Source organism: Hemitrygon akajei, chromosome 28 (assembly GCF_048418815.1).
Source record: "Hemitrygon akajei chromosome 28, sHemAka1.3, whole genome shotgun sequence".
Lineage (NCBI taxonomy): Eukaryota > Metazoa > Chordata > Chondrichthyes > Myliobatiformes > Dasyatidae > Hemitrygon > Hemitrygon akajei.
In genome coordinates, this window is record NC_133151.1 from 19,031,666 (window position 1) to 19,043,330 (window position 11,665).

The following is an 11,665-nucleotide window of genomic DNA, read 5'->3' on the forward strand; positions in this document are numbered from 1 at the left end:
TTGTTTGGGGAGTAGGGTTTTTCTTGGCCTAGTTCTTAAGCTTCATTTAGACCATTTGAGGAGTAGGGTTTTTCTCAGTCTAGTTCTTAGGCTTCATTTTGACTGTTTAGGGAGTAGGGTTTTTCTCGGCCTAGTTCTCAGGCTTTGTTTAGACCATTTGGGGAGTAGGCCTTTTATCGGCCTAGTTCTTAGGCTTCATTTCGACCTTTCGAGGCAGAGGTCTGTAATGCTTTAATCCATTTCCTCTCTTCTTTCTTTCTTTGAAGGCTTACCAGTTCAAGTTCATTTCCGGGCACAGGGTCTCCAAAGCCTGGATGCCCTGCCACTGGGAATGTCTGCTAACCGCTCTGCTCTGGTCTTCCCTTGCAAACTTACCGAGGGGCCCTGTGAGCCTGACTCGTAGACTGCTGCCCGTCTGGAATGGCTGGGACTCGTGATTTTGCCCAGTCACAGGCCAATCTTTGCCTTGGAGCACAATACGGTCGTGTCCTGCTCGGGATTAGATTTTCATCAGAAACTGACCCAGCGAACGCATCCACCGACACGACACCTGCTTCCCCGCCCGCCGACCGTTTTTCACCACACTCTGTCCAAACTTTCATGCCTCGTCGCTGCTTGCAACACTGAAGCCACCGTTCACTGAGATCACACTCACGATGCAGTCCTAATTCTTCATGAAACAATCCCGCTTGTTCCTTCACCGTCTCTCCTGACAGTTCTGCACCTTCACTGACGCGGAGTTTATGTCCCCTGCGATAACTTTATCCAGCTGTCAACATCTTCCATCTTGCGCTGTTTCCTGCTACACACCTGTGTGTGTGTGTGTGTGTGTGTCTTTTTTTGATTCGCTGTCAGCAAAGTTTCCTTTTTCGAGCAAAGCACACAAAATGCTGGAAGAACTCAGCAGGTCAGGCAGCGCCTATGGGGAAAGAAACGCAGTCGGCATTTCGGGCCGCTGGGCTCCTCCAGCGTTGCTCAACGGAGAAAAACTTGCTCTCACTCCCTTGCTTGGATTCCCGCTTGTTTGCAAGTTTCCTTCTTGTTTCGTTATGTCGCGAGCGGCTGCAGAGCTGAAGTTTTGCAAGCTACACACTCTGCCAAGTTTGTTTACAGCCTTCAACTTATCTTGCAGAGATAAGTGCACCGTTGGCGCTTTATAACAAGGGAAGCACTTCCCTTTTTTAATGAGTGGGCCAGATAAGAGTTCGTTGTAAAAATAAATTCAGAATAACTGAGGGAAGGCCTACTTCCCGTGAAGGTTGTGTCTAATGGCATCTCCAAAACACTGGCGACAGGGGATATTTGAATTGAATTGACTTTATTTCTTACACGAGGAATGAAAATCTTGATGTTACGTCTCCGTCTAAATGTGCAGTTTATGGTAATTCATAATAAATATCCTGTACAACAGGACAGTCAATATAACACAGAAATATAGTTGTGTTAGAATGAATTAATCGGTCTGATGGCCTGGTGGGAGAGGCTGTCCCGGAGCCTGTTGGTCCTGGCTTTTATGCTGCGGTACTGTTTCCCGGATGGTAGCAGCTGGAACGCTTTGTGATTGGGGTGACTCGGGTCCCCAATGATCCTTGGGGGCCCTTTATTACGCACCTGTCTCTGTAAATGCCCTGAATAGTGGGAAGTTCACATCTACAGATGCGCTGGGCTGTCAGCACCACTCTCTGCAGAGTCCTGCGATTGAGGGAGGTACTGTTCCCGTACCGGGCAGTGATGCAGCCGGTCAGGATGCTCTCAATTGTACCTCAGGATTTAGGGGGCCCATACCAAACTTCCTGAACCGTCTGAGGTGAAAGAGGCGCTGTTGGGCCTTTTTCACCACACGCCCGGTGTGTACAGACCACACGGGAGGTCCTCGGTGATGTGGATGCCAAGGAATTTATTTGGAGTTCGGCCGGCGAAAGTTACGTCCAAACTGTCGGTGGAACCAGATTACTGAGTGCCGATCGACCTGCACTATGCTCTGCTGTTCACAAGTTACCCTCTGATGTACCTGGGCCCTCCGTCCAGTAGCTCCATTGTGTATATAGTTTGATGATTTTCAGTGTTTGCGTTTCTCTTACTATTAACAAAGCCATGTAGACTATCCCTAACCACACGCTTTCTGTCCAAGTATTTATATAAGTGGAGAGAGTGAGCAGTTTCAAGTTCCTGGGTGTCATTAGATCTCTGAGGATCTAATCTGGTCCCAACGTATCGATGCAGTTATAAAGAAGGCAAGGCAGTGGCTATACTTCATTAGGAGCTTGAAGAGATTTGGCATGTCAACAAATACACTCAAAAACTTCTATAGTTGTACCGTGGAGAGCATTCTGACAGGCTGCATCACTGTCTGGTACGGAGGGGCTACTGCACAGGACTGAAAGAAGCTGCAGAGGGTTGTAAATCTAGTCAGCTCCATCTTGGGCACTAGCCTACAAAGTACCCAGGACATCTTCAGGGAGCAATGTCTCAGAAAGGCAGCGTCCATTATTAAGGACCCCCAGCACCCAGGACATGCCATTTTCTCACTGCTACCATCAGGAAGGAGGTACAGAAGCCTGAAGGCACACACTCAGCGATTCAGGAACAGCTTCTTCCCCTCTGCCATCAGGGAGGAGGTACAGAAGCCTGAAGACACACACTCAGCGATTCAGGAACAGCTTCTTCCCCTCTGCCATCCGATTCTTAAAAAGACAATGAACCCTTGGACACTACCTCACTTTTAAAATATATATTACTTCTGCTTTTTGCATAATTTTTAATCTAATCACTGTAATTGATTTACTTATTATTATATATATTTATATTATGTATTGCATTGAACTGTTGCTGCTAAGTCAACAAATTTCACGACACATGCCGGTGATAATAAACCTGATTCTGGATGATCTAACCACTGGTTTAGCCTTCCTTGAAGAATGGCACAAGATTGGCTGATCTCCAGCCTCTGACACCTCACTTTACGCCCCCAGCATTTGGGGCTGCAATGGCGGTCCGCCACCTCTGGTGGCGTTCAGGGTGCCCGTAGCTTCCTCACGGGTGACCTCCAACCTCGCTGGAGGGTCTTGGGGGCTCGCGTGCCTCAGTCACCCAGAGAGATAGGCTGGCTGGGGTCAGGGGTCAGGGCTTTGGCTCTTGGTAGGGTCACCCATGCCAAACAGGGTCAAAGGGGCCAGACTGGGAGTGGTCCACTGGTCCTCCAGGTTCGGGGCCAACAACCCTGACTGGTTATGGAAACATCAATGAAGAATCCTTCTAACTATGCGTGTCAGCATGCGGCCAAGGGCTTCGTTTCCGCCCGAAACGCCAGCCACGTCATGCACTGTAACTAACCCCCCCGACGATAAACTGAGCCGGCTGGGGATCGAAGGAAGATGAGACGTGACTTGATAGATTTGTCCAAGGTGAGAGGCAGAGATCGAGTTGAAATGGGGCAACAGTGGGGGGGGGGGGGGGAGTTAGCTTCAAGGAGATTGGAGGAACTGAGGGATTGTAGGGTCCCTCAAAGTTAGAACGTAAGATATAGGAGCAGAAACTGGCTGTTCGGCCCATCGTTCATGGGCTGATCCAATTCTTCCAGTTGCTGCACGAGGTGGCTAAGACCATGAGATATAGAAGCAGAATTAGGCCATTTGGCTGATCCATTTTCCCTCTTGGTCCCCAATCTCCTGCCTCTCCCTGTATCCCTTCACGCCCTGACCAATCACCAATCTATCAACCTCTGCCTTGCAAAGAAATTCCTCCTCGTCTCCGTTCTGAGCTGTGTCCTCTGGTCTCAGACTCACCCGCTATAGGGAACACCCTCTCCATCGCAGCCCGTCACCATTCGATAGATTTAAATGAGGTCACCCCTCATTCTCCCGAATTTAATGGGCCAAATTCTGCTCCTGTATCTTATGGTGGGTGGGTGAGTGGATGACAGGAAGGTAAAGGTGCTTGTTGTGTTATTCTGCTGAGCATTGTGGGTAAGCTATGTTGGCGCCAGAACGCGTGGCCACACGCAAATGACACCATTTCACTTGGAGTACCGTGCTCAGTCCTGGTCGCCTCACTACAGGAAGGACGTGGAAACCACAGAGAGGGTACAGAGGAGATTTACAAGGACGTTGCCTGGATTGGGGACCACGAGAATAGGTTGAGTGAACTCGGCCTTTTCTCCTTGGAGCGACGGAGGATGAGAGGTGACCTGATAGAGGTGTACAAGATGATGAGAGGCATTGATCGCGTGGATAGTCAGAGGCTTTTTCCCAGGGCCAAAATGGCTAACACGAGGACACAGTTTTAAGGTGCTTGGAAGTAGGTACCGAGGGGACCTCAGGGGTAAGTTTTTCCACAGAGAGTGGTGGGTGTGTGGAATGGGCTGCCAGCGACGGTGGATACATTAGGGTCTTTAGACTCTTACGACAGGTACATGGAACTTAGAAAAATAGAGGGCTATGCGGTAGGGAAATTCTAGGTAGTTTCTAGAGTAGGTTACATGGTCGGCACAATATTGCGGGCCGAAGGGCCTCTAATGTACTGTAGATTTCTATGTTCATGGTATGTTTTGATAAATAAATCAGAATCTGAATAATTCAGTTACAAAAGAACACAGATCCAATAAGTTCTTTAATTAATTTAGAATATATATATGTAAAATAAAACAAAGTACAGTATTCTGACCCTCTACAGGAACGTAGCTCGAAGGCACTGTGGTCCCTGCAGGTCTTACCCTGCCGGCAGGAGCATCAGGATGTTTGGATCACACCGAGCCGACGGTCTCCCCTGACCCCAACGCCCAGCGTGGGGGAGGCTGGGATCGAACTTCCCTCAGCTGACTGTCCGACACCCCTCCCGGGAAAAAGCCGAGCCACTAGTCGGCACCCGCGGAGGTCAAGTGAAAAGTCAGCCCCAACTCCCCCGCCCCCCCACCCACCCCGACCGATCTGCCAGGTTTCCTCCGCCAGCTCGATCCGCGCTCTGCGAGGGGGAGGAACCCCTCCGGGGGGGGTCAGTTTTGCCCGAGACATGTACCCGGACTGCTGGAGACGGGATGGCGGGTGGAGGTGAACTATAGCCGCGGCTTGTAATTTGCATATACCCTGTGTGTGCGGCTCGGTGGCAAAGGGTGGGGGGGGGGCTTCTCGAGAACGGGTGCTCAAGTGGGAGTGGGGGCGCAGCGGAGTCGGGGAGGGGTGGGGGAGAGGGAATCCCGTGGAAATGTTCACAGTCCAGCCGCTGTTTCGGAGGGCGGTGGGCGAGACACCCTACCCCCCCCCCCCCCCCAGCGGGTCACCGCAGTCGTTTACATCATCGTCCTGATGGCAAAGGAGAGGGCGGCTCCCAGCGCGAGTCCCAGGGCCAGGAAGAAAGCCATTATTGCCCCGGCCATCTCCGCGTCCCTGGTGGAGACTTGCCTGTTGGAAAAAAAGGGAGAGGAAAACGTAGTTAGTGAGACCAAGGCCGGAGACGTCACCGCCCAAACAAACCAGCCCCTCCGAGACTCGGTGACGAGTTCAAGATTCAAGATTGTTTAACATCGCTTCCGGTACAAAAGTGTACAGGGGAATAAAACAATTGTTACTCCAGATCAGGTAACACACTGAGAGAAAGAACATCACATAAAAAACTCATTAAATATAAAACACACAAGATAGCTTACAGACACCAATTGATTGTCTGTCTGTAGAGTGACACTAGGCACAGGAGTGTCTGTACATCAAGTCAAGTCAGTTTTTATTGTCATTTCGACCATAACTGCTATGTACAGTACACAGTAAAAATGAGATAATGTTTTTCAGGACCATGGTGTTACATGACACAGCACAAAAACTAGACTGAACTATGTAAAAAAAACAACACAGAAAAAAAACTACACTAGACAACAGACCTACCCAGGACTGCATAAAGAGCACAAAACAGTGCAGGCATCACAATAAATAATAAACAGGACAATAGGGCAGTAAGGTGTCAGTCCAGGCTCTGGGTATTGAGGAGTCTGATAGCTTGGGGGGAAGAAACTGTTTATACATAAAGTGACTCTGACAGGAAATGATGAAGTAGTGGTAGTTGAGGGGTGTGGAGGGGTGGGTTAGGGGGTGGAGGAGTTGATTAGCTTCACTGCTCGGGGAAAGGAACTGTTTTCCTTTCTGCACTGGTCAAAGAACACTGAGGCTGTCTACAAGAAGGGTCAGAGCCGTCTCTATTTCCTGAGGAGACTGAGGTCCTTTAACATCTGCCGGACGATGCTGAGGATGTTCTACGAGTCTGTGGTGGCCAGTGCTATCATGTTTGCTGTTGTGTGCTGGGGCAGCAGGCTGAGGCACCAACAGAATCAACAAACTCATTCGTAAGGCCAGTGATGTTGTGGGGGTGGAACTGGACTCTCTGACGGTGGTGTCTGAAAAGAGGATGCTGTCCAAGTTGCATGCCATCTTGGACAATGACTCCCATTCACTCCATAATGTACTGGTTAGGCACAGGAGTACATTCAGCCAGAGACTCATTCCACCGAGATGTAACACTGAGCGTCATAGGAAGTCATTCCTGCCTGTGGCCATCAAACTTTACAACTCCTCCCTCGGAGTGTCAGACACCCTGAGCCAATAGGCTGGTCCTGGACTTATTTCCACTTGGAATAATATACTTATTTAATCATTTATGGTTTTATTTTGCTATATTTCTTCACTGTTCTTGGTTGGAGCGACTGTAACGAAACCCAACTTCCCTCGGGATCATAAAGTATGTCTGTCTGTCTGTCTTGAGTCTGGTGGTCCTGGTGTGGATGCTACGTAGTCTTTTCCCTGATGGGAGTGGAACAAACAGTCCACGAGCAGGGTGGGATCCTTCAGGATGTTACTGGCCCTTTCTCTGTTCTACCCTGCACACGTTGCTGCTCTGAGTCTAGGGCAGGGAAAAAGAAATACCCCCCCCCCCAAATATTCCTGCCGCATTTCCGCCTGGAACAGCCGATCTTTTATTCTGAATCTGTGGGCCCTGGTCCAAGACTCTCTGAGGTGGGGGAGAAACTCCCAGAACCTCCACCCAACAGAGTACAAACTGCCTTGAACGCCCAAGTAAATCCACCTTGGTTTTACCTTTCTTGAGGTATTTCCCCTGCTTCCCCCATATCCCTCACCCCTTTCTCCGACGCCGAAACCAACACCTGTGTTTGCTTGGTGCTGCCCTCCAGTGCTCGCTCGGTCCCAAGTCCCTTTGCAGTTCAGATGTTTCTACTTTCTCTCAGCTTAGAAAAGTCACCCCTTTCATTTCTTCTACTGAAGTGCACTTACCGACACTGAATTCCATTTGCAACATTGCTGCTAATCTCAGTCCTGTAGCCAGTACCTGCCCCTGCTGCTATCTTCGTATCGTCTCAAACTTTGCCAAACAAAGCCACAATTCTGTCACCCACATCACTGACATCTAACCTACTGCGGCGCAGTAAACTTTTCTCCCCGCCTTGCACCGCACCGCCGCCTGAGACAACATAACGCCACACCCCCCCCCCCCCCCCCCCCAATGCCGGCCAGCAATCCGGAACTTACTTGGGTGCGTAGCACATGCACAGCGTGACCAGGTACCCGTTGGAGAAGGCGAAGAGGATCATGAAGAGGATGAACCAGCCGTCATGCCGGAAGACGATGGGCAGGTGAGACCGTTCCTTCACGTTGCAGAGCACAAAGAGGGGGATGAAAACAAACCGGACCAGGACCATTACCAACAGAGGGATTCGTCTGCGCGGCTAGGAGACACAAAAACAAACGAACATAAGAAACAGGAGCAGGAGTCGGCCATCCGGCCCATCGAGCCTGCCCCGCCATTCAATAAGATCATGGCTGATCTGTCCGTAAACTCAGCTCCATCTACCTGCCTTTTCCCCATAACCCTTAATTCCCCTACGATGTAAAAACCTTTCTGTTTCTTAAACATATTTAGTGAAGAAGCCTCAACTGCTTCCCTGGGCAGAGAATTCCACAGATTCACCACTCTCTGGGAAAAACAGTTCCTCCTCATCTCCATCCTAAATCTTCTCCCCTGAATCTTGAGGCAATGTTCCCGAGTTCTATTCTCACCTACCAACGGAAACAAGTTTCCTACTTCTATCTCATCTATCCCTTTCATAATTTTGTATGTTTCTATAAGATCCCCTCTCATTCTTCTGAATTCCAGAGTGTATAGTCCCAGGCGACTCAATCTCTCCTCGTAGATTAACCCCTTCATCTCTGGAATCAACCTGGTGAACCTCCTCTGCACTGCCTCCAAAGCCAGTGACCAGTGGGGTGCCTCAGGGATCTGTTCTGGGACCCTTACTCTTCGTGATTTTTATAAATGACCTGGATGAGGAAGTGGAGGGATGGGTTAGTAAGTTTACTGATCACACAAAGGTTGGGGGTGTTGTGGATAGTGTGGAGGGCTGTCAGAGGTTACAGCGGGACATTGATAGGATGCAAAACTGGGCTGAGAAGTGGCAGATGGAGTTCAACCCAGACAAGTGTGAAGTGGTTCATTTTGGTAGGTCAAATATGATGGCAAAATATAATATTACTGGTAAAACTCTTGGCAGTGTGGAGGATCAGAGGGATCTTGGGGTCCGAGTCCATAGGACACTCAAAGCTCCTGTGCAGGTTGACCCTGCGGTTAAGGTGTACGGTGTATTGGCCTTCATTAATCGTGGAACTGAATTTAGGAGCTGAGAGGTAATGTTGCAGCTATATAGGACCCTGGTCAGACCCCACTTGGAGTACTGTGCTCAGTTCTGGTCACCTCACTACAGGAAGGATGTGGAAGCCATAGAAAGGGTGCAGAGGAGATGTGACCTGGATTGGGGAGCATGCCTTAATAGGTTGAATGAATTCGGCCTTTTCTCCTTTGGAGCGACGGAGGATGAGAGGTGACCTGATAGAGGTCTGTAAGATGACGAGAGGCATTGATCGTGTGGATAGTCAGAGGCTTTTTCCCAGGGTTGAAATGGTTGCCACAGGAGGACACAGGTTTAAGGTGCTGGGGAGCAGGTACAGAGGAGATGTCAGGGGTAAATTTTTTACTCAGAGAGTGGTGTGTGTGTGGAATGGGCTGCCGGCAACGGTGGTGGAGGCGGATACGATAGGGTCTTTTAAGAGACTTTTGGATAGGTACATGGAGCTTAGTAAAATAGAGGGCTATGGGTAAGCCTAGTAATTTCTAAGGTAGGGACATCTTCAGCACAACTTTGTGGGCAGAAGGGCCTGTATCGTGCTGTAGGTTTTCTGTTTCTATCCTTCATCAAGTGATGGAGACCAGAACTGCACACAGTACCCCAGGTGCGGCCTCACCAGTACCCTGTACAGTTGCAGCATGACCTCCCTGCTCTTGAATTCAATCCCTCTAGCGATGAAGGGCAACATCCCGTTTGCCTTCTTAATAACAAGTTGCACCTGCAAGCCAACTTTTTGCGATTCATGCATAAGCACTCCCTCTGCACAGCAGCAAGCTGCAATCTTTCACCATTTAAATAATAATCGGCTCTTCTCCTATTCTTTCCAAAGTGGATGATCTCGCATTTACCGACGTTGTATTCCATCTGCCAGCCCCTGGCCCACTCACTTAACCTATCTATATCCCTCCGCAGACTCTCCACATCCTCCAACAGGAACCGGTCACGATCACGGGGCACCTAACCGTTAGGCAAGGCCCAGTGACGCCGGTCCCACCCTGGCCTTGGGTACGGCAATTAACGTTTTATCGTTAATTCCACTCCCCAGGTAAAATGTGGGGCAGACTCGATGGGCCAAACGGCCTACTTCTGCTCCCAAGTCTTACGGTCTCAGCAATTCACAGAACAAATAATGGGAAGAGTATAAAGTATAAAGACCACATGACAGAGGGAGCAGAATGAGGCCATTTGGCCCATCGAGGTTGCCCCAACCATTCCATCATGGCCGACTTTTCTTCTCCCCAGTCAAGAACCCATCAACCTCTGCCTTAAATACATCCGATGACTGGGTCTTCACAACTGTCCCTGGTAATGAATTCCACAGATTAACCACTCCCCAACTCAAGAAATTCCGCCTCATCTCTGTTCTGAAAGGATGCCCCTCTTTTCCGAGGCTGTGCCCTCTGGTCTTAGACTCCCCCACCCCAGGGAACATCCTCTCTCCACTGAATCGAGGGCTTTTCACCATTCTGTAGGTCTCAATTATTATAATTGATAATTTTTATTATAATAACAATTCCTCACTAATTTTTATAGGTGCACCGTAGAAGATTCAAGATTCAAAAAACTTTTATTGTCATTCTAACCGTACATCAGCTGTGCAGGGCAGAATGAGACAGCGTTTCCCAGGGGCAGTGCAATCATAACATAACAAACGCAACACTAAATAATAAACAGAACCATAAATAGTAATACACAACAGCCACATGTCAGTTAAAAACAAATTATAAGTATCCAGTGCAAGTTAAAAGTGTCCAAAGCAGAGTCAGGTAGAGCAGCTATTTAGCAGTCTGACTGCCTGTGGGAGGAAGCTGTTTAGTAGCCTTGTGGTTTTAGTTTTGATGCTCCTGTAACGTTTACCTGATGGCAGAAGAACAAACAGTTCATAGAGAGGGTGTGAGGGGTCATTAATGATGTATTAATTTAATGATTAAGCATTCTTCTAGGGTGCATCACAACCTGGTATGGAAGTTGTCCTGTCCAAGACTGGAAGAAGCTGCAGAAGATCGTGAACACAGCCCAGCACATCACACAAACCAATCTTCCATCCTTGGACTCACTTTACACCGCACGCTGTCGGAACAGTGCTGCCAGGATAATCAAGGACACGACCCACCCAGCAACACACTTTTTGTCCCTCTTCCCTCCGGGAGAAGGTTCAGGAGCATGAAGATTCGTACGGCCAGATTTGGGAACAGCTTCTTTCCAACTGTGATAAGACTGCTGAACGGATCCTGACCCGGATCTGGGCCGTACCTTCCAAATATCCGGACCTGACTTGCACTACCGTACTTTCCCTTTTCTATTTTCAAATTATGATTTATATTTGTACTTCAGGGAGCGCGAAGCGCAGAATCAAATATCGCTGTGATGATTGTACGCTCTAGTATCAATTGCTTGGTGACAATAAAGTAAAATTAGGTCACCCCGTTCTTCTGAATTCCAGTGAGTACAGCCCCAGAGACGTCAAACACTCTTCCTATGACAAGCCTTTCAATCCTGGAATCATTTGGATGATTCCTCCTTCCCTTTCTCCTCTCTTCCCCGATCGGTTTCCTTCCCCTACAGCTCGTCCACCCATCACCTCCCAGCTTCTTACTTCGTCCTCCCCCTCCCCACCTGGCCTCGCCCATAACCTGCCAACCCCCCCCCAATCTTTCTCCTCGCCCCTCTGAGGGGTCTCTCGGCCCAAGACCTTGACCGTTCACGCCGCTCCGGAACTTTGTGCGGGCGAGCAGAGAGAGCAAAGAGGGGCGAGGCTGAGAAGGGAGTTTGTGCAGGCAGGAGCTAGCCTGTGCCTGCCTATGAGTCACTGGACAAGCAGGTAAGACAATCAGTGGAACTTACTTACAGTTCCGGGTTCCTAGAGGGAGGATCTGGAGGCTTTGGGAAGGGTGTTGCTGGGAGGGGAGGGGAGGGGGGGGGTGAATAGTTCTAGCTACAAAGTTGGACCAACTTGGATTATATCTTCTGGAACGAGCCTGAGGGACA

General features: G+C 49.3%; 1 protein-coding gene across 1 annotated transcript; it reads right to left on the bottom strand.

The window, feature by feature from the left end:
* Nucleotides 1-4,590: 4,590 nt before the first annotated feature.
* LOC140717741 (equilibrative nucleoside transporter 1-like) lies at nt 4,591-7,795 on the bottom strand. The gene is made up of 2 exons (XM_073031455.1): nt 7,527-7,795; nt 4,591-5,396 (listed from the first exon to the last, which is right to left on the bottom strand). Exons 1-2 carry the CDS (start codon nt 7,694-7,696, stop codon nt 5,285-5,287), a joined length of 282 nt encoding a protein of 93 aa, XP_072887556.1. The 5' UTR covers nt 7,697-7,795; the 3' UTR covers nt 4,591-5,284.
* Between the last annotated feature and the right edge of the window lie 3,870 nt (nt 7,796-11,665).